Genomic DNA, 27,506 nt, shown 5'->3' with positions numbered 1-27,506 from the left:
CCCTTCAAGACAATGAAAACATTTTTGTGGCGCATCATCTCTGAACCCAGAAAACTCAACGCTACTCTGCTGACATTGCGAAGCCACCATTGGCTCATTCTTACCATAGACCGGCCATAGAGCTTCAATTGCATTAACACTGTAGCATTTCATCACCAAGCCACCAAAACACTGCGGCATGACATCGATCCCCCGAAATAATTTGGTATCAAAAAGACAAAATCCTCTATGGGACCAGTCCGAGCATCAAACCCGCAACCAGAGTTGAACACAATAACTAGTTGGCAGTGTAGGGCAAGAGCAACACTGGTTTCAACATCAAATAGCTTTTAAGTCCTGAAGATAAATTTGTAGCGCCCACATGAGGTACCTGGACTGTTCCCCTGGTTCTCTTCTGTTTGACTTCATGTTCCGTACTTAGCCTCGTGCTAATGTCTGCCCAAGACTGTGCCTGCGGAGTGCTATAGATTAATCCCCCCATGGTCACACCTAAACAAGTTCATGGTACTTATTGAGTCCTCACAGAACACTTCAGACTGCTGCACACTGAGTGACGTGGCCGAACCCCACTGAACTGTCGCGCTGTGTGCGTGGTTTGGCAACTGTTTTCATGAATGGCTGGTCAATCTGCCACTGGTTTTGCCGCGATTCAAAATTTAATATTGCCGGCACACACTGTCGCAGCTTACAGCCAAACAAAATTAGCTTTCACTCACGCTAAAAATAAATTTCCGGGTTTTCAGCGAGTAAGACATTGAACCGCCGCTGCGCCGTCCCCTATTCATATAAAAAGAGTATATAAAGCATCAAAATTGTGTTTTACATCAATACTTAACTGTATTCATAATGTGTAATGTGCTTGTGGATGAAAAAGCAAAGCTTGTGACCGAAATGCATGCGACCAGTATGTACCTCGCTGAGTACGTTAGAATGAATGGAGTAAATGAGACCGCTTAAAAAAAAAAATTTCCTTAGCAACTTCTTCCTTAACTATTAATCTATCTTTTAATGGTTTAATAAATGTGATAGAGTACAATATACTGTATACAGAGCATCGAACGCCTATACAGGTTTTTTTCCTCGCCAATGGCTCATTGTGCGGGGGTACGTCGGCAGCTGTTATTTTTATATGATGGTTTGGTCCAATCAGGTTTGACCGCATCGCCCATTGTTTGTGCAACCCCTAGAGATCCAGCAGACAATTAAGGACATACATTCAGTGATATCACAAAGTTAACACAACTCAGTCAGCAGACATCAACAGCTAAAGACATACTAAAATGTCAACATGTTCTTGGCCACAATAGGAAAAAACTGAGTGCGAGTGTGTGTGAAGGGAATTCAGACAGGATAAGGTCAGAAATTAACTAAATGTATGTGTAGTTTGTGTAGTTTGGCGCTGTACTTTCGGAAACTGCACTGGGTTTACATATGTACAGTTGCACCGTTAAGCTAGCTGGCATCAAAACACATGCAGGTGTGCGCATGCACATTGTATTTTTTCCCATTAACCAAGATATTTTAGATAAAGGACATGCAATTATTTTATAGTTAATTTATTGATTTAAAAAAGGTTTAAAAACCCATCCATCCATTTTCTGTACCGCTTATCCTCACTAGGGTTACGAGTGTGCTGGAGCCTATCCCAGCTATATTCAGGCGAGAGGCAGGGTACACCCTGAACTGGTTGCCAGCCAATCGCAGGGCACTTATCAACAATCAACCATTCGCACTCACATTCACCCCTTTGGGCAATTTAGAATCTTCACTCAACCTACCACGCATGTTTTTGGGATGTGGGAGAAAACCAGAGTGCCCGGAGAAAACCTACGCAGGCACGGGGAGAACATGCAAACTCCACACAGGCAGGGGCCGAGATTTGAACCACAGTATGTTTAAAAACAAATCTGAAAAATGCAGTGACATGAGCAATCGTGTTGACACAGAGAGAACATGCAGAGAAATCCATTTCAAACAAAACCTTAATCCTGTGAAGCGTGTATGGCTTCTGCACCACAAGCCTCAGCAAGGGATGATCAGAGAAGAAGAACACAAGAAATTACAAATTTAAACAGGAAGTTACATAAAGAAGAATCACATTTTCAATCCTTTTGTCCAGTGCTGTCATGAGCATTGATAAAGGTCCAGAGTGTTTTGTTGTTTTGTGTTTTAACTGTGGTACGACGGAAGACTGGTGAGCATATCTGCCTCACAGTTCTGAGGACCCGGGTTCAGATCAGGCCTCACCTGTGTGGTGTTTGCATGTTCTCCCCATTTTCTTCCGGAGACTCCGGTTTCCTCCCACATTCCAAAATCATGCATGGTTGGTTAATTGAAGACTCTAAATTGTCCATAGTGTCATGATCTGTGGCCTGCAGTTCCTCTGTGAGGCATGGGTTGCGTCTTGTGCCTGCTTTTCCCCTCTCTCTATCCGGCACTCATCACCACCTCGATTGTGCACCTGGTTTAAATCAGCAATCATCAACAGCCTGCATTTAAGCCTGGCAGTTCCAGTCTTCCAGCGCCAGAGTATTCTCGCTCCTACGCGGTACACCAGCCGATGCATTGCTCATGATAGTAAGAAAAGATTCTCTGATACCCGTGCTCGTACTTACTCCGTTGTTCCTCCTCCTCCAGTGCCCTCCCGTGTCTCCTGCCACGACGCACGCTGCAGCTACATTGCCAAGTTCACTCACCAGATCATGCTCCAGTCTCCCACACGCTCCCTGCTCCTACAGACCACCATCATGCCTTTGAATTCCTGACCTCGCGCTTCTCCCAAATAAACCCCTTTCAACTGCTTCCTCAGTCTCAGTCTGCTTTTGGGTCCAGTCCAATACCGTTTGGTATAAACCGTGACACGTAGGTGTGAATGTGAGTGCAAATGGTAGAGTCCCCTGCAATTGGCTGGCGACCAGTTCAGGGTGTATTCCGCCTCTCGCCCATAGTCAGCTGAGAAAGGTGCTAGTTGTGCTTTGTTTTCATCACCCCAATTTTGTGTATTTGCGCCATACAATAACAATAAAGGCTTTCTATTCTATTTATGTTTAATCTTTACATACTACATCACTTTGTTATCACTGTGAAATTTTTTTTAAGTACTATATAAACAAAGTTGAGAGTTGAGTGTCTCAAAGCCATGCAAGTCTTAAGTAGACACACGAATGTACGTACGTAAATTGCATATACGAGACTGCGAATGGCTCGTTAAATCAGATCTGGATCCTTTGATTGCTTCAATGATACTTGGATAACTGTAACAGTTATAATAGTAATGTATCATTCATGGTAACTTTACATAATTCCAGGAGACAGTGAGTATACTTTGAAGAGTTGTATTCAAAGAGTTCAAAGCCTTGCCCCAAACATGGAAGTGGTGCGTGCATAGAGTCCATTGTTACTTGCTGATGTGTGTGTGTGTGTGTGTGTGTGTGTGTGTGTGCGCGTGTGTGTGTGTGCGTGTGTGTGTGTGAGAGAGATGCGGGGGACTCGAGCCAATTGACTTGACTCAAGTCGACTCGAGTTGCCAGTTTCATGACTTCAGAAAGACTTGACTTTAGACTTGGCAGCCAAGAGACTTGACTTGACTTTGACTTGAACTAAATAATGTGATGAGTCATCTCGTTTAGAGTAGGAAATCTGCATTTGAATTGAGAGAGTTTGCTTTTTTTTTTTAAGAAATATTTTGGGATTGACATTCGCGCCAACACTGTCTCTGTTGTTGTGCACTTTCCAGTGTGACAAAACCACCTGCATAAACCACGATGGAAGGAGCTCCAAAGATAATACAATTTGGATTCAAGGATTACGATTGGATTTGGATTCACGATAAAGTCTGCAAAAAGAGGATGGCAATTTGCATGTTTGCAACTCGTGGATTAAAGACACAACAAGAACGACGAAGTTCATCTGTCACTACAAAACTCACAAAGACAGGTAAGCTAATTTAACAGTTTAGCTAGCTGGTCAAACATTAAGTTTCATAGACTGGTTTGGGATGATTAAAAATAAAAATGATGTGATTGCGAATGTTTTCGTACAGCTAAGTAACGTAACTAGGGGTGGGAAAAAAGTCTCTCTCTCTCTCTCTTTCTCTCGCTCTCTCTCGCTCTCTCTCATATGCACTATAGAGCAGAAAGTAGCACCTAAAATGTAATGCCAACCACAGAATACGGAAGAAGTGAAGTGGCGTTGCTAGCGCTGTGGTGATAACAATAAATACATTTTTGAAAAAAGGCGCAGAGACATTTGCAGGCATAATGAAAGAGTCGGCGCTAGAAGATGCCAGGTGGTTATAGGTCTGCTGTATGGGATCACTTTGCATTACGATAAAACATTTTGACAAAAGTGCGTTCCACTATTAGTAAGTGCAGTACAAATTGTGAGTAGCTACGTGTGAATATAGTTTTCATACTACTCAACATGTTTATTGAAGTTTCTCCATTAAAATGTCATCTTTTGTGTCGGCTCTGTGACATTATATTTATTATAGTCTTGGCTTTTGCTTAATGCTGTTCTCTTAAGAACCATAGGAGTTACAAGGCTGTCATCACAAAATACACACCATAGTTTGTTCAGAAATAAAGTTCAGTTATATTAAGTTTGAAATACAACTTTAAAACATCCATCCATCCATCCATCCACTTTCTGTACCGCTTATCCTCACTAGGGTAGCGGGCTGCTGGAGCCAATCCCAGCTATCTTCGGGCGAGAGGCAGGGTACACCCTGAACTGGTCGCCAGCCAATCGCAGGGCACATAGAAACAAACAACCATTGGAACTCACATTCACACCGACGGGCAATTTAGAGTCGCCAATTAACCTACCACGCATGTTTTTGGGATGTGGGAGGAAACCAGAGTGCCTGGACAAAACCCACACAAGCAGGAGTTGTGAAAACAAAAAAAAAGTTAAATGAGAAAAAAAATTGCGGTTATGATTGATTGAATTTATTGCACTGAATTGTTTTAAAGTTGGCGGCACGGTGAACCACTGGTTAGCAGATCTGCCTCACAGTTCTGGGGACCGGGATTCAAATCCCGGCCACGCCTGTGTGGAGTTTGCATGTTCTCCCCATGCCTGAGTGGGTTTTCTCCAGGCACTCTGGTTTCCTCCCACATATCAAAAACATGAATGGTAGATTAATTGAAGACCCTAAATTGCCTGTAGGTGTGAATGTGAGTGTGAATAGTTGTTTGTTTCTATGTGCCCTGCAATGGGCTGGCAACCAGTTCAGGGTATACCCCGCCTCCCGCTCGAAGATAGCTGGGATAGGCTCCAGCAGCCCGTGACCCTAGTGAGGATAAGCGGTAAAGAAAATAGATGGATGGATGGATTGTGAAAAAACGTTTCTTACCACTCCAATGTATGTTGCGACTGGAGCAAGATTGTATGACTTGACTTGCAACTTGCTTAAACCAAGAAATGACTTGACTCGACTTGCTTGAAATTTAGTAGCGACTCGACATGACTTGGGACTTGCAGGTTATGACTCGAGACTTGCTTGTGATTTGCACATGTGACACACTCTCATCTCTAGTGTACATGTGTGTGCGTGCGTGCACGTGCGTGTGTGCAAACAGATTATGTAAATGTCTGCATAAAACGGGGGAAAGTACTAGTATTAGTGTTCATCAAATACAGAGTGAGACAAATTTTGGGACAGATACTAGAGCACGGTTAAATAGTATTCATCATGGAACTATTCAGCAACTGTGGTTTTTGATTCCGATAGTTTGAAATCAGATAGTCTTCATCCCGCTTGTTGCATAGAAGTATGTAAACGTCTTGACCGATGCAATCACAAAAACCTCTAAATCATTAGCCTTTTAGTAATATCAATAAATACAATATCAAAATGCTTGTTAAAAATGTTGTTTCTTGTTTGTCTGTGTGAGGGGTGGTTAAAATCCCTGGTTCAGTTTATTATCGAGGTTTTGTGGTCACAGCTTTTGGTTCAGTTGATGTTGAATCGTAGGAAAATCAATTATGTCTTGTTTTGTTGGGTGAAAACAGTATGGAAGTATGTTCACAACATTATTAATAATTATTTTTATTGTCACTGTATTATTATACTTTTTTTATTAATCCGAAATATATCTGCGGCACGGTGGCCGACTGGTTAGGGCGTCAGCCTCACAGTTCTGAGGACACGGGTTCAATCCCCGGCCCCGCCTGTGTGGAGTTTGCATGTTCTCCCCGTGCCTGCGTGGGTTTTCTCCGGGCACTCCGGTTTCCTCCCACATCCCAAAAACATGCATTAATTGGAGACTCTAAATTGCCCGTAGGCATGACTGTGAGTGCGAATGGTTGTTTGTTTCTATGTGCCTTGCGATCGGCTGGCAACCAGTTCAGGGTGTACCCCGCCTCTCCTGCCCGATGACAGCTGGGATAGGCTCCAGCACGCCCGTGACCCTAGTGAGGAGAAGCGGCTCAGAAAATGGATGGATGGAGAAATATATCTTTCAGGCAGAACACTAATAGTGTAAATAGAATAGAACACAATGTATTTCTAATTAAGTCGACAAAGCCTAATGCCTGGATCAGACAAATTTGGTCTTACACTATTGCACTATGTCAGAAGCCGCTAAGGAAAAACTCAATTACCATGTCAGAATTTGATACAGTTGACCAAAAAACTGTAGAGAAAACGGACCAGCAGCTGAAACCATCAATGAGCTGTCTTGACTCAATACCATCGGACTTTTTCAAAGCAATTGCAAAGTCTGTGCTAGCTGATTTGCAGCAAATAATCAATTGCTCACTTCAGTCAGGGGAGTTTCCTAAAGCTCTTAAAGTCGCTGCCATTAAGCCTCTTCTAAAAAAATAGAACGCTGGACGCTTCCATGTTAGCAAGCTATAGACCCATCTCAAATCTCCCTTTCATAGCCAAATTTGTTGAGAAAGTTATTTTTAAACAACTCAGCAATTTCTTGAACTTAAATGAACTTTTTGACAAATTTCAATCAGGGTTCCGAACTCATCACAGTACAGAATCTGCTCTTGTCAAAGTGCTAAATATATAAGATTGAATACTGATTCGGGAAAGTTGTCAATTTTGGTCTCGTTGGATCTCAGTGCGGCTTTTGATACGATAGATTGTAATATACTGCTGTACAGATTGGAAACATGGGTAGAACTAAATGGAACAGTCCTTAAATGGTTCAGGTCCTTCCTGGAGGAAAGGACTTATTTTGTAACCATTGGAAGTGTTCAAGCTAATCAAATGGCAATGACCTATGGGGTCCCTCAAGGGTCAGTTCTAGGACCCCTACTGTTCAGCCTGTATATGCTACCCTTGGGTCAAATTATTCAGCACTTTAATTTTGACTATCATCGCTATGCAGATGACACACAGTTATATCTATCAGTGTCTCCAGGTGACTTCAGTTCAATTGAGGTGTTGTGTCTAAAACAGATAAATAACTGTAAATAACAATATTTTCTTCAATTAAACCACAACAAAACTTAGATAATTGTTTTTGGTAATAAAGAAAAGAGGATTGAGTTAGTAAATACCTGGAGTCACTGTCTTTAAAAACCAAAGACCAAGTCCGAAACCTTGGTGTACTGATAGATTCCAACGTGACTTTCAACAGTTATATCAAATCAATTACTAAAATTGCCTTCTACCATCTGAAGAACATATCCAGAGTGAAGACTTACATCTGCCAAGCAGACCAGGAGAAGCTCATCCATGCTTTTATCTCAATTAGACTTGACTATTGTAATGGTCTTCTGACTGGACTCCCCCAAAAGAGCATTAAATAGCTGCAGCTCACTCAAAATGGAGCAGCCCTGGTTCTGACCAGAACAAAGAGGTCAGAGAATATTAGTCGAATTCTAAAGTCTTTACACTGGCTCCCAGTCAGCTTTAGAATATATTTTAAAGTTCTGCTACTGGTCTATAAATCACTAAATAGTTTAGGTCCTGAATACAGGATCCACAGATCCACAGACTCACGTCAAATAGTGCAGCTATTTTCGGGCGAGAGGTGGGGTACACACTGAACAGGTCGCCAGCCAATCACAGCTATTGTTCTCCCATTGAATGCTATTTGTAGTTCACACGTTTGGGCCAAGTTCCCAGTATTGTGTCATGACATCTTGTGGCACCTCATGTTAAATGTCTCACATTGACCAGAGTTATTTCATTTGAAAAATACGTTTGCATTGTACTGTATGTTTGCTGCATTGGCACGATCTGTACAAATAGACAATATCATAGGGTTTCAAGGAGATAATCCTGGGGCCTGGATGTTGTTTCTGAGACACCACATTACTAAATGAGTACTGGGAATATTTTATTTTGTGGTTTTGGTAGCAATTTGGCTGTCATACATGTGGTCATTTTAGTAAGTTAAGGGCAGGGAAGAGAGAGGAGACATACACAGTAAATTGAAGTGCAAACTTGGACCAATGGGGTCAGTGACAAAGACTGGGCAAGAGTGGTTGATGGGTGTTCACCTTCTGATTGATGTGGCACGAGTATTGAAAGTAAAAGTGAACAACACATGGATAGAGGCCAAAACAAATATGCCTGGAAAATCCAGAATTGGTCAACCAATATATGTCTTCATGTTTCAATACAACATCAAAACATGGTGGATGACAGCCTACTATTAGAATTTTCTTCACACTGAATCAAACTAACTAACATGTTGACCACAGCTTCTTCCTCGTCTAATTTTGTTCCTACATTTCACAAGGTAAATCATTTTTGTTTAATAGCATTTCTATAAAGATACAATGAGCTATTGTTCCCAGGTGTCAAAATAGCTAAAGGATCGGTAATTAATAAAGTATTATTACAACAGATTTGGCTCATTGTAGGTGTCTCATGAGTGCCAGCCCTCACCCGTCCTCTCATCCTCCTGGGACAATTGCGAGCCTGGCTTTAATGTGATTGACAACAAGGGATAGATCTCGCCGGTGCGTTTTTCTGCCATTTCGTTTTTCTCCTTTTCCGTTTCGTTCAGCAGCCACTGGCTGCTTGCTTCTACTAGTGGAAGCAAAGCCCAGAGTGCGTGAAACAAGTCAACGCCCTTCAAGACAAAGAAAACCTTTTTGAGGCGCATTAACAAATCCCCAAACACAAACTCACCTCCTGCCCACCCCGCCAACAACTTGTAGTTTATTAGACCCCAATGCTGTAATAGGATTCATCTCTGAACCCCAGAAAACTCAATGCTACTCTGCTTACATTGTGAAGCCACCATTGGCTCATTCTTACCATAGACCGGCCATAGAGATTCAATTGCATTGAATCATACTGCATTATTTAATCACCAAGCCACCAAAACACTTCGGCATGACATCGATCCCCCTAAATAATCTGGCATCAAATAGAACAAAATCCTGTATGGGACGAGTCCTGGCATCAAACCTGCGACCAGAGTTGAACACAATAACCAGTTGGCAGTGTTTGGCAGTACCAAGGCTAGTTTCAACATCAAATAGCTTTTAAAGTCCTGAAGATACATTCGTGATCACATAATGTGGTAGCGCCCACATAAGGTACATGTACAGGATTCAGGATTTTAAAATAATTGGGTCACTTGTAAAACAGACAACACATGAATACAGAATGCTGACCACACTGTGTTTGTACAATTGTACAATTCAAATTTAAAATAAAACAAAGAATCTAAGCCAGACTAAAACATATTTATTATGTATTGTGTCTAATGATAAGGATTCTTAATGCAGTTCATAAAGTGAACCAACAGCTCTTGTTTTAAGTGTTGCATCCATTTTCTGCTAGAACAAATGTGTCAAACACAACAACAAGCTTCTTGTAGCTGTAAAATAAACAGTGCCTAGATATTTGACTATCATGAAAAATTCTCATCAGTTATACTTGGAATAATTTGAATAATCTACCATCTTAAAACCTTTTTTCAGGCAATTCTGTAAATAATATTTAATTGTAATATTATTTTCTTCATTGTCAAAAATATGTAATATAATATGTATCCTCATTCACAAATGCTGATGTTCTTTACTGTATGTTTGTATATTTCTTTTAAGATTAACCGTCACACATTTATAAAAGGAAATCATCCGATAATGTAATATCCACCCATCCATCATCTATACACCTTATCCTCACTAGGGTCGTGGGTGTGCTGCAGCCTATCCCAGCTGACTTCAGGTGCAAGGCAGGGTGCACCTGGACCGGTCACCAGCCAATTGTAGGGCACATATTCACACTCATATTCACATCTACGGACATCTTACCTACCTAACATGCATGTTTTGTAATATGAGAGGAAATCAGAGTACCCAGAGAAAACCCACAGAAGCGTGAGTTGAACATCCAGTACGAACCCCAGACAGGAAGCCTGGAGCCCGTATTCGAAGCACCAATGTAAGAATTCTGAGGTGGATGTGCTAACGCTCGCCCACCATGCCATGATCACGTGACAATCATGGCAGTGAGCCAGTGGTCAGACAGCTAAAATTGGGTTTACATTTGTGCCACAGACAGAACATAAACCAGAAAAGTCCCCTTTCTTGTTCCAATCAACAGTTCAGGAGGGACTCAAAGTCCAATTCACAAGCAGGTTTCAGCTGCCAGGCATGATGAAAGAGTCACCTTGGTAACTATATATATATAGCAGCCTTTGCTACATTTGACAGGATTAACTCAACAGAGCTAAAGAAAATAAACACACTTGACTAAAACTAAATACTCTCTGAAAGATGATGAAGACCAGTTTTTGTGTCACAGTGACGATCATGCTTGCCCTCTATTTTATTCAGGAGGGTTGCACCACCTTGACTGATAATGGGGTAAGAACATGAAGACATTTCTTGCTCGATCCAACTCTTTTCTGAAACATTGCTCGACACTGGAAATTGAAATTATAGGATCCTAACCAGGATATGGTGGAAGCAAGAGATGAAACAGCTGCTGAATTCTATGAGATCCCAGCGCACCACTGGAAGGTATAATAATTTCATACATCAAGTTGATGAGTAATAATGCAAAATGGTGCTCATGGCTTGTGTCCTTTACATAGGTGGCATACAACAACAGGCAGAAACGCCACGCTGACCCTGGAGCATGCCGCTTTTGCTGTAACTGCTGCGGTCGTACGAATTTCTGCGGCCTCTGCTGTAAATGGTGATTCTCGAAATCATCTGCATTCCCAGATAACAAGAAAACATTGAATCAACGATATTTCATCTGAACTGTCAGAATGGTTGATATCGATTTCACAATGCTAAATAAAAATGTAATAATCACTGCAATGTCGATGGTACCTGATGTTGTTGAATATGGCATTGGAACAAAATTTATTTATGATCGGCTATTTGCCCGAGAAATATGATCGGAAATTAGAGGATGTATAATTGATCGGGAGGTCATAGTGGAATAACCGGCAGAGGGACACGTGGACAGAACAAACAACCCAAAGCAGAGGAGGGAGAGTAATTCAATTGTACTCTCTCTTACTGATGGGTCTTAGCCACATGCACAGAGGAAAATTTGGTGAGCAGCCACGCCATTGAGTGTAATTTGTGTCACTTCTTTAAACTTACATACAACATACATTTTGTTGTGTAATATAAGTAAGTTTAGCTTTTATGACTTTGGGAGGTAATCGTGGCCTTTTTGTTAAGATAATTTGCCCACACACCCCATAAAAAAAAATTGCATTGCTTTAAATACTGTATGTGTGCTTCTTTAACATCACCAAATGAGTATTCTTAAACCTCGGTATTAGTTTTAGTTTTAGTACAGCTAAGTAACGTAACTAGGGGTGGGACGGTTTATGATAATCGTCCAAACCTTTCATTTCAGTTCATGCACTGTAGAGCAGAAAGTAGCGCCTAAAATATAATGCCAACCGCAGAATACGGAAGAAGTGAAGTGCCGTTGCTAGCGTTGTGGTGATAACAATAAATACATTTTTGAAAAAAAGCGCAGAGACATTTACGGACATAATGAAAGAGTCGGCGCTAGAAGATGCCAGGTGGTTATAGGTCTGCTGTATGGGATCACTTTGCATTACGATAAAAAATGTTGACAGAAGCGCGTTCCACTATTAGTAAGTATTGTACAAATTGTGAGTAGCTACGTGTGAATATAATTTTATTCTACTACTCATACTACACAACATGTATTGAAGTTTCTCCATTAAAATGTCATCTGTTGTGTCGACTCTGTGACAAAGCTGTTTGCACTATGTTTTTTGAATTGAGACAACAGCATACGAAGCATAACCTTTAATCTAATGACAATTGTCAATTGTCCAGAGTCAGTGCTTTTCAATATATTAACAAATCGGAGTGAGTGATTCATTTAAAGGAACAAGGAGAAATGCAGATTTTCTTCACATCACTTTTTTTTTGAAGGATTGGAACATTTTTATGTCATATATTATTCCCTGAATTAGGAATCTCTTTCATGGTCCTTTAGCCCATTCGGTACCCATTGAATTATATTTGACCAACAGAAAACAGTCTTGGTTTTTGCTTAATGTTCTCTTAAGAACCATAGGAGTTACAAGGCTGTCATCACAAAGTACACAGCATAGTTTGTTCAGAAATAAAGTTCAGTTAAATTAAGTTTGAAATACAACTTTAAAACAATTCAGTACAATAAATTCAGTCAATCATAACCTCATTTTTTTTTTCTCATTCAACTTTTATAAGGTGCGGCACGGTGGCCGACTGGTTAGAGCGTCAGCCTCACAGTTCTGAGGACCCGGGTTCAATCCCCGGCCCCGCCTGTGTGGAGTTTGCATGTTCTCCCTGTGCCTGCGTGGGTTTTCTCCGGGCACTCCGGTTTCCTCCCACATCCCAAAAACATGCATGAATTGGAGACTCTAAATTGCCCGTAGGCATGACTGTGAGTGCGAATGGTTGTTTGTTCCTATGTGCCCTGCAATTGGCTGGCAACCAGTTCAGGGTGTACCCCGCCTCCTGCCCGATGACAGCTGGGATAGGCTCCAGGACGCCCGCGACCCTAGTGAGGAGAAGCGGCTCAGAAAATGGATGGATGGATGGAACTTTTATAAGGTGTGACTACTTTTTTTAGTGTCATGCTTTGTGAAAAAACATTTTATTACCACTCCAATATACAGGGTGATTCAAAAGTAACTCCTTATTTTAAAATACTTATAATTTATTCATATATGGTAATATTTTTCTCAATTTCTTTTGTGTATGGTTCAGGATTAAAGGAGCAAGTCAATTCTACCAAATCAACGACTTTGGAAGAACTTGAAGGGCGAATACGTGAAGTTATGTCTTCCATTCCATAAGTGTTCCTTGTGAAATCAGTTAAACTGGTTGCTGGCCCCCATATCGAATTTGACATAAAACTTCATGCAATACTCTTTCTTCTCATGTTCATTTCTTGGAAGAATTATAGTTCAGAAATAAATTACAAGTACTTAAAAATAGGGAGTTGCTTTTCAATCACCCGGTATGTTGCGACTGGAGCAAGATTGCATGACTTGACTTGCAACTTGCTTAAACCAAGAAATGACTCGACTTGCTTGAAATTTAGTGGCGACTCGACTTGCCTTGCTTGATTTTTTTTCCTGCAGTGATTTGGGACGTGCTTGTGATTTGCACATATGTGATTTACTCTCATCTCTAGTGTACGTGTGTGTGCGTGTGTGAGCACAGATTATGTAAATGTCTGCATAAAAGGGGGGCAAGTACGAGTATTAGTCCTAAGTGTGCATCAAATACAGTCTGAGACAAATTTTGGGACCGATAGCAGAGCACAGTTGTATAGTATTCATCTTGGAACGATTCAGCAACTGTGGTTTTTGATTCTGATAGTCTGAAATCCAAATCAGTCAGAATCAGTCCGTCTCAATAGGTTTTAGTAGTTTCTGTCAGTTTTCCCATAAAAAAGACAGCTTCAAATCATATATTCACTTCTATCCCGTCCATCCAATGTTTACATTCATATATTCTACCTCCAAAACAGTATTATTGCTGCAGCAATAATACATGCTCACAATAACAAAACTGACCATTGTCTGTTCTACAATTTAACAGTAGTTATAGTTAGGTCTATAGTATATATAGTAGGTATTGTCATATATATTTTTTAAATATTTATAATAATTTATAATATTAGAAATTGGATACCGCTTACTAACAGTGATTTCTTTGCTTGAGTCAAAAATTCAAGAGAAGTCATAAACGCAGGGGCACGCAGGCATAATAATTCATCCATCCATTTTCGACACCGCTTACCCTCACTAAGGCCGCGGGCGTGCTGGAGCCAATCCAAGCTAACTAGTGGCAGGAGGCAGGGTACACCCTGAACTGGTCACCAGCCAGTCACAGGGCACATATAGACATACAACCCTTCGCACACACATTCATACCATTGAGTCTTCAATTAACCTACCGTGGATGTTTTTGGGATGTAGGAGGAAACCGGTGTTCCTGGAGAAAACCCACGCACGCACACACAGGGAGAACATGCAAACTCCCCAGAGGCGAGGACGGATTTGAACCCGGGTCCTAAGAACTGTGAGGCAGATGTGCTAGCCAGTCGCTCACCGTGCCGCCACCGTAATAATCTTTAGTTTCTTTTCCTTCGCTTATTGATATTGTAAGATTTATTTTTCTGAGCAGCCACTGTAATGTGGTTTAATTTGAAATGTGGACATTTCATTTGAAGAGAGGGAAGCATTTCAGATTTGTTTTTGCATTGACGTCTGTATTTGCATGGAGTGGACCTATTTCAATATTTCATTTTTGGGACTACTGTTATGTATTGGCGGAGGGATCTGTTGTAATGGGGAGTCAGAATTGTTATTCTCTCTCTGTATAATGTTCTTTCACCCAAGACTTTCGACTTGAGATGTACACTCATTAGAATACCACTCAAGAGTGCTGCTGTTACAATACGCTTAAATAATTCGGCAGATCATCGCTTCGAAGTGGAGGGGTGGCGGCGGCCCGCGGAGGGCCATCTCGTGGGGCTTCCCAGTGGCGGCCGCCACCGGCCGGGATGCGCCTTCACAAAGTGGAGTCAGCTTTTTCTGGGACGGAGGCCGGTGTGAAAAAACAAGGTGCAAACTTGTCCAGTCCTGCTTTCTTCAGTTAAGAAATATCGGTAGAATAAGACCTATTTTACCCTTGTCAGCCCTTGAGCAATTAATCCACACATTACATTTTTCCTGGTTTGATTACTGTAACGCCATATTCACCTGCCTCAGTCAGTCTTCTCTCAAACTATTACAGTTAATCCAAAATTCTTTTGACAAAGATTTAACTGTGGGTACCACATTACCCCTGTCCTTGCATCCCTCCATTGGCTTCCAGTAAAATTCAGAATCAACTATAAGATCCTTTTGATTGCTTGTAAGGCACTTCATGACCTTGCCCCTTCCTACATCCCTGAGCTACTTGCCCCTCATTCCACCACACGTCCTTGCCGCTCCACCAATCTCGGCCTTTTAGCCAACCCTCGCACAAACAGTAAATGAAAGCCTGACCGTGCAGTTGCATTTTTAGCCCCAACTCTGTGTAATCAACTTCCACAATCAGTTAGAGATGCCGAATCCGTGGACTGTTTCAAAAAATGCCTAAAAACTCATTTCCTTAGCCTTTCCTTAGACATTCCCTTTTATTCCCATGTCCTGTCATTTTTGTTTTTAATCATTTTACTCCAGTTTGAGGGACGGTCATCAGGGGATCGATGGACAACCAAGAGACTGTTCTTTGATCCTGGTATGATATATGAGTAATAATGATTGAATAAACTATTTTTAAAAAAGGACGTGCAATTGTTTTACAGTTGATTTATTGATTTAAAAAAAGGGTTAAAAACAAATCTTAAAGATGATTTGCAGTGACACATGCAATCGCACAGGGAGTACATGCAGAGAAACATTCATATTTTCACCTATGGACAATTTACCTAACCTGACATGCATGTTTTTGGAAAATGGGAGGAAACCGATGTACCTGGAGAAAACCCACACGAGCGTGAGCAGAACATCCAAACTCCAGAAAGGAAGGCTGCAGCCTGGATTCAAAGGCCCAACCGAAGTAGTGTGAGGCGGATGTGCTAACCGCTCTTTCACCATGCTGCACACACACACACACGCACACACACACACACCTACACACACACACACACACAAAACATCTTGATAACATAACGATCATGACAGCCAGCCAGTCGGTGGGCTAGAAATTGGGTTTACATTTGTGCCAGAGACAGAACAGAAACCAGAAAAATCCCCTTTCCTGTTCCAATTCCAAGAAGGGATGCAAAGTCTAATGGAGAAGCAGATAAATGCTGCCAGGCATGATGAAAGAGTCACCTACAGAGTTATATATAGCTGGTTTTGCTACATTTGACAGGATTATCTCAACAGAGCTAAAGACACTAAACACACTCAACTAACACTCTCTGGAAGATTATGAAGACCTTCAGGTTTTCTGTTGCAGTAATGATCATACTTGCCCTCTTTTATATTCAAGATGGTTACACCTTATCTACTGATAATGGGGTAAGAACATGACACGCATACATTTCTTGCTAGACCCAATTCTTTTTCTGAAACATTGTTCTACACTGGAAATTGAAATTATAGGATCCTAACCAGGATATGGTGAAAGCAAGAGATGAAGAGATGATCTATGAGATCCCAGCGGACCACTGGAAGGTATAATAATTTCATACATCAAGCAAGATGAGTGATAAAGCAAAACCGTGCTCATGGCTTGTGTTGTTCACACAGGTGGCATCCAACAACAGACAGAAACGTCACACTGAACCTGGAGCTTGCCGCTTTTGCTGTTCGCATAACTGCTGTGGCCGGGGGGATTTCTGCGGCCTCTGCTGTCAATGGTGATTTTAGGAATCATCTGCATATTCAGTTCATTCATATTAATCTTTAAATGTTTGTTCTGTCTGAAAACAATTGATTGCATTTGGTCAAGCTGATCATGCTGACATGCTCAGGACCCCCCAAAGTAATGTGTCTTTGCACAACAGACACTAATAAACTGAGTAATGTGTCAAAGTGGTGTTTGAGTGGACAATTAAAATGCACAAATGACATACATTTATTTCTTGATCATCTCATAAAGAAAATGCCGTAGATGTGGTTGGAAGAACAGAGCAACATGGCTTGTTTCAAAATGTTAATTGGGCCAAATGTCCTAATTTGGCCATCAAGAAAAATACAAAACAAAACAAAGAAAAGAGAAATAAATCATAAACATAATGTGAATAAATCAAATTATCTTGATTGGCAGATCAGTGGCATCATTAGGTAAGTTTTAGAGGCTATTTAGCAGTGCTGAAGGCTTACTTTCTCGAAAAACTCATGTTCGTCCTTTGTTCTTTTCCTCACGTTGCTTTTAGTGAGCCCAGTATTGTGAAGCTCCTGGGTGTTTACATCGTGAAGCAGTATCTTTCGATTCATTGTGAAGCCCCTGGGTTCATGATGCCATTGTGAAGCTCCTGGCTGTTTACGTGAAGATGAAGGTGGTTTTTGATGAATTTTATGCATGAATTGAAATTAAACAGGGGATCATCAGCAGATAATCATCATCATCATCATCATCATTCCTCCACCTATATTTAAGTGTATTAATAAGGACGAGTGAATAAAGAGAGTACGAACGGAGTGACATCCACTGGAAATGTGATTCTAAAGGATTTCATATAATAAAGCTATTTGTAACGCAGTCTCGGAATCATATGGAACTCAAAATGGATATGAAATATGAAAAATGTCAGTCAAGATACATCGTATAAGACTTATTTCACTTGAAATTTTATTCAGGAGAGTAATGATTAGAAAGTGGAGAGAGACAAGAGATAAATATAAGCCAAAGTAACCTGTCCCAGATATTTTCAAGATAACGTTTTTATCATTTAATTTAAAAGTAATGGGGTAATATTTTTCTCCACCCACTTTAGCTACATTGGTGCCCAAAATACAACCCCAATTCCAATGAAGTTGGGACGTTGTGTTAAACAAATAAAAACAGAATACAATGATTTGCAAATCATGTTCGACCTATATTTAATTGAATACAATACAAAGAAAAGATATTTCATGTTCAAACTGATAAACTTTATTGTTTTTAGCAAATAGTCATTAACTTAGAATTTTATGGCTGCAACACGTTCCAAAAAAGCTGGGACAGGGTCATGTTTACCACTGTTACATCACCTTTTCTTTTAACAACATTCAATAAACATTTAGGAACTGAGGACACTCATTGTTGAAGCATTGTAGGCGGAATTCTTTCCCATTCTTGCTTGATGTACACCTTCAGCTGTTCAACAGTCCGGGGTCTCCGTTGTCGTATTTTACACTTCATAATGCGCCACACATTTTCAATGGGAGACAGGTTTGGACTGCAGGCTGGCCAGTCTCGTACCCGCACGAAGCCACGCTGTTGTAACATGTGCAGAATGTGGTTTGGCATTGTCTTGCTGAAATAAGCAGCGGCGTCCATGAAAAAGACGTTGCTTGGATGGCAGCATATGTTTCTCCAAAACCTGTATGTACCTTTCAGCATTAATGGTGCCTTCACAGATGTGTAAGTTCCCCATGCCATTGGCACTAACACAGCCCCATACCATCACAGATGCTGGCTTTTGAACTGTGCGTCCATTACAGTCCGGATGGTTCTTTTCCTCTTTGGCCCGGAGGACACGACGTCCACAATTTCCAAAAACAATTAGAAATGTGGACTCGTCGGACCACAGAACACTTTTCCACTTTGCATCAGTCAATCTTAGATGAGCTCGGGCCCAGAGAAGCCGGCGGCGTTTCTGGGTGTTGTTGATAAAGCTTTGCTTTTGCTTTGCATAATAGAGTTTCAAGTTGCACTTACGGATGTAGCGCCGAACTGTATTTACTGACATTGGTTTTCTGAAGTGTTCCTGAGCCCATGTGGTAATATCCTTTACACATTGATGTCGGTTTTTGATGCAGTGCCGCCTGAGGGATCGAAGGTCACGGGCATTCAATGTTGGTTTTCGGCCTTGCCACTTACATGCAGTGATTTCTCCAGTCTCTGAACCTTTTAATGATATTTTGTACCGTAGATGATGAAATCCCTAAATTCCTTGCAATTGTACGTTGAGGAACATTGCCCTTAAACTTTTCGACTATTTTCTCACTCACACGTTCAAAAGAGATGAACCTCACCCCATCTTTGCTTGTGAATGACTGAGCAATTCAGGGAAGCTCCTTTTCAGAATCAGGATCAGAATCAGAATACTGAATTTATACTCAATCATGGCACCCACCTGTTCCAAATTAGCCTGTTCACCTCTGGGATGTTCCAAACAGGTGTTCGATGAGCATTCCTCAAATTTATCAGTCTTTCTTGCCACCTGTCCCAGCAAATCTCTGCAACTTCAAAAGTATTTGGGAGTAAACAGTTATTGTGAGCCAAAGTCATGTCATTAGCCTCTATATTGATATATTATATAATATGTTATATAATATTGATATATGTTATTAATTAAATGTGTGTCAGTGTATCTTGAAGGAGAAACATTCGCAGTCATGGAGTAATGTCATTTAAAAAAGGCACACTACGAGAGTGTTCCCTAACCTTCTTTGAACCGCGGCCCAGTTAGGAGTCGCCATTTTCTCACGGACCGGCTGTGGTGGGGGGCGTGCTTATACATATATATATATATATATATATATATATATATACATACGCTTGCCTCGCTTCTGCTTCCTCCTTCACTGTTCGTGGTGCATTCACTGTGGGCGCGATGCAGGAGTGGGGGTCAGAGTTATTGTAGGCAGCCAGACCAGACTGCAGTTCCATAGCTCCTCAATGAGAGTAGACTTTTAACTCTGTAAAAGTAGCTCTGCCTGTGATTTATCTTCGTCTCATATTTAAAATAGTACACAAACCTGACATTTGAACAGGGGTGTGTAAACCTTTTATATCCTCCTGTATTTGTAATCTCTGCCTGGTGAGCCTATTCTACTGTTTAACCAGTGGAAACAAAATAGTATACTACCATTTCTTGGGGATGACTTTACCTTAATTTGTTGTTTCATGAAGATTGTATTTATTGTTTATTTCATATTTTTATACTTGCGCTTTAATGATATTGTTCATCAACATCTGAATTTTCACATTTATATTTAATTAAACATTAAATCAGAAGTTACTTACCAGTTACTGAGTACTTTTTTTTTCACTGAGTACTTTCTTACTCTTAATCAAGTAATTATTTGGATGACTACTCTTTACTTTTACTTGAGTCATGTTGTTCTAAAGCAAAAGTACTCTTACTTGAGTACAATTTTTTGCTACTCTACTCACCTAAACTTGAGTAAACATACAATCTGTTTGCTTCTCTCATATACTGCAACATTACAAAAACAAACAAAAAAAGATATCTTCACGAGTGTCCTTCTGACTGAGAAGTTCCTCCAAAAGAACCTGAGAATTATTTTGACTCTTCAGCATAACAAGCAGTCACTGATGGTGTAGTGGTACATCCACCTGACTTCGGTGCAGGCAGCATGGGTTCAGTTCCCATTTAGTGAATGTGAGTGCGTATGGTTCTCCGTGTCTATATCTATGACTGTATCTGTGCCGTGCGACTGCTTGCCGACCGGTTCAGGTTGTAGTCCGCCTTTCAGCCGAAGTCGGTTGGGAAACGCTCCAGCATCCTGTAACCCTGAACAAGATGAGTGGTATTGAGAATGGATGGATGGGACAACATGCCGGGAATACAATGAAACCATTCCGAACAATAGAGATTCATAGCTCAACATTTGGATTTACTGGGTGATGGTTATAAGGAGGAAAAGCCATTTTCCTCCTGAGCACCATGCATGATAACAAAACATTGGATCAGAAAGACTACTTCTTCAAAAGAGTAATAGAGTACAAGAAGGGGTGTGCTTATGTTGTGCATCAAAACGTTAAAAACACTGCATAAAAAAGTCCCCAGTTAGCCAGTCCTTTAAATAAGGTAATCTAATATCTAAATTCCATCAAATTCTAGCCTCCGTGTCATGGAAGCCACTTGTCAACTGCAATGTACCCACTCAGCTTTCCCCATGTCAGGGTGTGTGTTTTTGTGGTGTTTGAGGCTTGAAGGTAGACCCAAGTGCAGGGAAGTAAGGAGGCAAGGCCAGAGTGCAGGATGTACTCAAAAAGGATGATTTAGTTAAAAAAACGACAAGGCATGTGAAAGCAAAAACTAAAATCAATTAAGTCCCCCCAAAAAAAAAATACTTTTAAAGTATCAAATAAACACAGGGAAACACTCACCACTACAAAACAGGAAACTGGCATGACAGGACTCAGGACATGCTATGTGATGACAATGATTCAACAAGGACTGAAAGAAACCAGCAAACTGACAAGACAACAAGGCACACCTGGACAAGACACGAGTCACACTGGTAGGTTGACACAAGGTAGAGGACTGACAAGAACATGTGGAGACAAAAATTAAATGAGCATACAAGACGTGACAGGAAAACATGAGACAAACGCAATCTGATCAAAACCAAGTCAACAAAAACAGGTCATGACATAAACCCCCTCTGAAGTGACGGATCCTCGAAGTCCCAAATGCAAAATAAAATTGTCCACAGCAGGGTGAGTGGAAGGCAGAATGGAGGCGGGCATAAGTCTAGCCCATTGACGCCAGTCTGGTGGGGCTCCATTATGCCAGACGTGAGGCGCTCGGGTTAGCTGGCCAGGACCCCAAAACACATGGGCCACTACTGGGCCGTTCAGACGGACGGCCATAACGCCGGACCCATTGGGAATGCAGGTACCAGTCATGAGGGTCGGGGGGCGGCGGCAGAATGTGCGCTGGCAGAGAGACGGATGACTGGCGCAGCTGTCTGTACTGGCCAGTCGAGACGTGCACGGCGGGCGTCCCCAGAGCAAGGTCGGGTGGGAGCAGCACAGCGTACGGTGCTGGAGTAGCAGGTGATTGTTGCGCCGCCTGCAATGCCACCAGGTAGCTCTGAAAAGAAGCGAGTGACCGAGACACTTCCTCCATCTGATCCAAGTTCTGAAGGGTGTGCCACTGCCACTTCAGCCAAACTCCCTATTCAGCCAGGACCCGGCGAACAGGATCCATGTCCATCCATCCATCCATTTTCTGAGCCGCATCTCCTCACTAGGGTCGCGGGCGTGCTGAAGCCTATCCCAGCTATCATCGGGCAGGAGGCGGGGTACACCCTGAACTGGTTGCCAGCCAAACGCAGAGGATCCATGTCAGCAGGGTCAATTGTTGGTCAGATCATTCTGTTAGGGTGTGTGTTTTCGTGGTGTTGGAGGCAAGAAGGTGGTAAATAGGATGACAATGATGATTTATTTTCAAAAATCAAAAAGGAAAACAAGGCCAGTGAAAGCAAACACTAAATTTACAAAGCCCAAAAAAACAAATAAACACAGGGAACCTAAACACCTACCGGAAAACCTGCATGACAGGACTCAGGAAACATGACGTGACAACAATGATCCGACAAGGACCGAAAGAAACCAGGGGACTAGTTACAAGCATACTGATGAGACAACCAGGCACACCTGGACAAGACACGAGTGACTGGAAGGAGCTCATTGGTTGACACAATGTGGGCTGACGAGAACTGGGAGGGACAAAAACTAAAAGAGCAGACAAGATATCAACATTGTGACAGGAAACCTTGACAAAACATGAGACAAACTAAGGGCCAGAAGTTGTTCTTGTATGAAAATGGGCGTGCACCAGCTGGATCATGAACAGAGCAGAACTTCAAATTAAATAGTTAATCCTCTGTTTTGTCACTCTTTGATTAGTTTGAAAATACATATTTTGCTGAGTGTCTGTTTGATTTAGGGCAGTATGAGATCAAAATGACTTCATTACACTGGCTCATGGTTACTAGGTAAGACCTATCCAGCCTTTCTGTTTGTACAGTCGGCTGTCATTTTGTAAATGCATTTGGCCACATAAAAAAAAAAAAAAAATGTTCTGTTGATTCTCCACTATTTTTGCTTTCAATGTAATACTCAAGCAACATATCATCACGCCACATGTTTAAGAGTCAATCCAAATCTGCTCTGTGGGCGGGGTGGGGGGCGGAGATGGATTTAGGATGGACCAGTCATGATCGTCTTTGCATATGCAAAGTTGTTAAGAGTAACAGTGTTGATTATATTTGACTTATGCCACTTGAAAATATAAAGCATAACGTGGACAATTTGGTGATAGTAATAATTCAGCCACACAGACAGTTTATTTGTGACACGTTGATGACGTGACATTTTATGTAGTAGACTTCTCCATGAAATGATGTCATCGAGGATCGATTGTCTCATTTCCCAAAAACATTCGTCCCTCCTCCCGCGTCGTTCCTCTGTCAATATCCTCATTCCTAGATGGAATTTCTGGTGGGAGGAGCTAGCATGTAAACAGCGGCGCGAGGAGCTAGGAAGTTGCAAATATAGAAATGAGATGCGTCCTAAATCTAATCAAGACCAAGTAAACAAAAACACAGATCATGACACCCTAGCTCAGTGCATCTCAATTGTTTTCTGTTACGACCCACCCAGGAGGAAGAAAAAGAATTACGATCCCCCCACCCGCAGCCCCCGCGAGTACACCTCTATATAACATTGTATATAAAGGATAATCTAATATAATATAATCCTTATAAACATTGAATAAAGTGCAAAAGTGGCGCCACGGTGGACGACTGGTTAGAGCGTCAGCCTCACAGTTCTGAGGACCCAGGTTCAATCCCCGGCCCCGCCTGTGTGGAGTTTGCATGTTCTCCCCGTGCCTGCGTGGGTTTTCTCCGGGCACTCCGGTTTCCTCCCACATCCCAAAAACATGCATTAATTGAAGACTCTAAATTGCCCGTAGGTGTGACTGTGCGTGCGAATGGTTGTTTGTTTGTATGTGCCCTGCGATTGGCTGGCAACCAGTTCAAGGTGTACCCTGCCTCCTGCCCGATGATAGCTGGGATAGGCTCCAACACGCCCGCGACCCTAGTGAGGAGAAGCGGCTCAGAAAATGGATGGATGGATAAAGTGCAAAAGAAAGAGATATAGACTGCCATCTACTGCAGTGGATGTGCAATTACACTTTATTCTAGTACGGCAAATCATGTTCTTCAGGGTCTCACACGCCCCCCCCTGGCATCGCGCCCCGCTATTTGAAAAGCACTGCCCTAGCTGTACTTTGCTTGAGGTTAAGGTTGTCAGTTATCCACAACTGCCTCAGTCATTCCTGGAAACTGCTTACTAGTTTGAAACTGCAATAAGGGCATTTGTCAGTGACAAAGAAAAAACATTGACTCAAATACGAAATGTGTATAAATAAACGTGACTCCTAATATATGGTTGTATTCTGGTTTTCTGTTTGGAGTGAAATTGAAACTTAAAAAAGCAGATCAGACACCAAGAGAGTATAATTCAGAGTTGATTTTGGTTTAATGCCACAGAAAACATGGCCCTGATTAACCCTTTGATACACAGCATGAGTCTAAAGTGACCCAGCAGAGTTTTTAGTTTCTACAACTTTGGAAAAAAAGACAAACAACCATTGACACGCACAGTCACAACTAAGGATAATTTGGAGTATTCAGTTAACCTGACATGCATGCTTTTGGAATGTGGAAAGAAGCTGTATAAACCCCACACAACCATGGTGAGTATATGCAAACTCCAAACAGGAGGACCTGAGCTGAGATTTCACATATGACCTCTCGACTGTGAGGCAGATGTTCCAATTGTTTGAATCCATCCATCCATCCATCCATTCATTTTCTTTACCGCTTATCCTCACGAGGGTCGCGGGCTGCTGGAGCCTATCCCAGCTATCTTCGGGTAGGAGGCGGGGTACACCCTGAACTGGTTGCCAGCCAATCGCAGGGCACATAGAAACAAACAACCATTCGCACTCACATTCACACCGACGGGCAATTTTAGAGTCTTCAACCTACTACGCATGTTTTTGGGACGTGGTAGGAAACCGGAGTGCCCAGAGAAAACCCACCCAGGCACGGGGAGAACATGCAAACTCCACACAGGCGGGGCCGGGATTTGAACCCAGGTCCCCAGAACTATGAGGCAGATGTGCTAACCACCGTGCCGGCCTATTGTTTGAATAAACACTTTTTTTTGTATCACTAGTCCTCTAATGTGCACCACAGGTAAAGAAAGAATATGCCTATGTTCCTTATTATTTCATGGAAAGCAAATCATTTCCATGATAATGATAATGTAAAGATCTTGTTTCTGTTTAGCACAAAAGATAATTTTTAGTATGAACAAGCACAGCTTTTGTTTCTACATCAAGTATACACACATACACACACCTGTATGCGTTCTTAATGTGTTTGTTGAAGACATTTCACAGCAGTTTCAGATATTTCACAGCTCAGCAAAGCTCCCTTTGTACACTAGTACACAGAATTTTAGTTTTTCAGTTGTTGTAAGATTACCTTACAAAATAATTGATGGCAACCATGAAAGATAATCGTACATATTGTTTTTATTTAGGTTTAGGATACCTTAAAAGTGAGTACGGCTTTGTCAGTACTTAGTACAAGTATTGGAGAGCATGATTTTAAAAAAAAATCACTTTTTTCTATTAGCAAAACAGTAGAATAGAATGCAACATATTGTGGAGTTATAATGTTGAGAATAATATGTTGAGTAAACATACAGTCTTTTTGCTCCTCTCAAAGGCTGTAACATCACGATGGACAAATTCTTCACCAGTGTCCCTCCAGCTAAGAAGTTCCTCTTGGAGGATATGAGTATTTTTCTGACTATTTGACACAATTAGCCAGACTTACCACCTATCATCACCAAGTCACTGTAAATTCATAGCTTCAAGTTAGGATTCAATGGCAACACGATCATGGTGCGGTATGAGCAGAAGGTAAAAGTTGTTTTTCTTCTGAGAACCATACATGATGACAAAGTAATGGATGACAGCAGTCAGAAAGACTACTACTATAAAAACAACTTGGGAGTAATAAATGATCAAATGTATGGTTCTTAGAAACTATACAGAAGATCAGACAGCATGAAATAACCATGTGCAATTGATGCGGCTTATTTTGACTCATATTTGACATTTTAAGGGGTGTGTTTATGTTGCACATCAAAGGGTTAAAATGTTCCACCAATCAGGTGGAAATGCAAAGTCTATTGCAGAAACAGTGATTATGAAATACTTGACTATAAATGCCAGTATTTGTTGCGCATACTACACATGAGCTACTGTACAGGGCTGAGCCAGAGAAAACTTTAAGAAACTACAATTTTCTGCTTACTTAACAATTGAAGCTACGCAAGCGCGAAACATGAAGACATTCAAGATTGCAGTTGCAGTCATCCTTTTGCTCACCTATATTTTAATACAGGAGAGCTGTGCTTCGCCATTTACTGAAGTAAGAGCATGATCTTAACAATCCGTCTCAACTGTTTTGTCAGAACATTCTTAATGAAGCTGCATTTCACAAATAGGAAGAAGTAGAAGTGAGAGATGATGAAGTTTTGGAACATTTTGAGATGCAATCCGAGCAATCAAAGGTAGGTTGAGATAAAAGTAAGTGAAAGATTCAAATGCAATGAATGATGTTGAAACACCATGCTCATTTCAGTTATTTTGCACACAGATGGGTGATCATGTCAGAGATAAACGCAGCAGGAATGAGAAAGATTGCCGCGTATGCTGTAATTGCTGTCATCGTGGGAAAACATGGTGTGGTCTCTGCTGTGAATGGTGATTCCTGGAATCTGTACTGGTACTTCTGTACTGTAATCAAGCTCTTTTATCACAATAAACCTTGATATTGAACTTGTTTTTCATGGATTATTTTTCACTAATGCGAGATACATTGGGTTTTTTTCATTATTGACCTCTTTGTCGATTTAAAATTTGGTGTAAGTTTAATTTTGAGCACACCATTTTCAATAGTGCTTGCCCTGATTAGGGTTACGGGTGGAGGCTGTCATTTTTCGGGATTCCTACCGGGTCCCGTGGGTCCTACCAGATTCCTGCAGGACGGGAGTGAATTTCACCATGAATCACAGGACTGGACAGGAGTGGGAGCGAAGGTCATCGGGAGCGGGAACTATGAAAACAAAGTCACCAAGAACGGACGGCAGTGGAAACCAAGATGGCAGGAGTTGACAGGAGTGTAAACCATGACGGGAGTGAAACCATGATGCAGTTATATTTCATTTTATATTGAATCAAATCAATATTTGAATATTTCCCCTCAACATCGAGCTAAGCATTGCTAAACTAAGGGACAAATACATCTTTTGTTAATAAACTTATGTTTTGTTTGTTGATCGTTCCGAAAATTCAATGTATTTATTGCGGTGACTCGGGCAGACGTACTGCAGACTTTGTACCGAGGAAGAAACACGGAGCAGGATTGAGTGGGAGTAAAAAGAAAACCCAAAAAACAAAAAAAAAGTGTGTGGGTGGGGGTGGGGGTGGGGTTGAATGTGATTGGGATAATGTAAAATTTTGGTTTGGG

The 27,506-nt window shown here is 41.4% G+C and overlaps 3 protein-coding genes across 3 annotated transcripts; all 3 read left to right on the top strand.

The window, feature by feature from the left end:
* The first annotated feature begins 10,621 nt into the window (after positions 1-10,621).
* LOC133479627 (hepcidin-like) lies at positions 10,622-11,256 on the top strand. Its single transcript, XM_061776838.1, has 3 exons — positions 10,622-10,794; positions 10,873-10,950; positions 11,025-11,256. Exons 1-3 carry the CDS (start codon positions 10,705-10,707, stop codon positions 11,130-11,132), a joined length of 276 nt encoding a protein of 91 aa, XP_061632822.1. The 5' UTR covers positions 10,622-10,704; the 3' UTR covers positions 11,133-11,256.
* A 5,070-nt stretch (positions 11,257-16,326) lies between these two features.
* Positions 16,327-17,018, top strand: LOC133480087 (hepcidin-like). The gene is made up of 3 exons (XM_061777760.1): positions 16,327-16,502; positions 16,587-16,658; positions 16,734-17,018. Exons 1-3 carry the CDS (start codon positions 16,413-16,415, stop codon positions 16,845-16,847), a joined length of 276 nt encoding a protein of 91 aa, XP_061633744.1. The 5' UTR covers positions 16,327-16,412; the 3' UTR covers positions 16,848-17,018.
* Positions 17,019-26,207: 9,189 nt separating this feature from the next.
* LOC133480089 (hepcidin-like) lies at positions 26,208-27,327 on the top strand. The gene is made up of 4 exons (XM_061777763.1): positions 26,208-26,405; positions 26,482-26,547; positions 26,634-26,740; positions 26,952-27,327. Exons 1-4 carry the CDS (start codon positions 26,319-26,321, stop codon positions 27,160-27,162), a joined length of 471 nt encoding a protein of 156 aa, XP_061633747.1. The 5' UTR covers positions 26,208-26,318; the 3' UTR covers positions 27,163-27,327.
* Positions 27,328-27,506: the final 179 nt, after the last annotated feature.

The sequence above is a fragment of the Phyllopteryx taeniolatus genome, chromosome 6 (assembly GCF_024500385.1).
Source record: "Phyllopteryx taeniolatus isolate TA_2022b chromosome 6, UOR_Ptae_1.2, whole genome shotgun sequence".
NCBI lineage: Eukaryota > Metazoa > Chordata > Actinopteri > Syngnathiformes > Syngnathidae > Phyllopteryx > Phyllopteryx taeniolatus.
The sequence above is the reverse complement of the archived record's forward strand: the minus strand, read 5'-3'. Positions and strand labels throughout refer to the sequence as shown.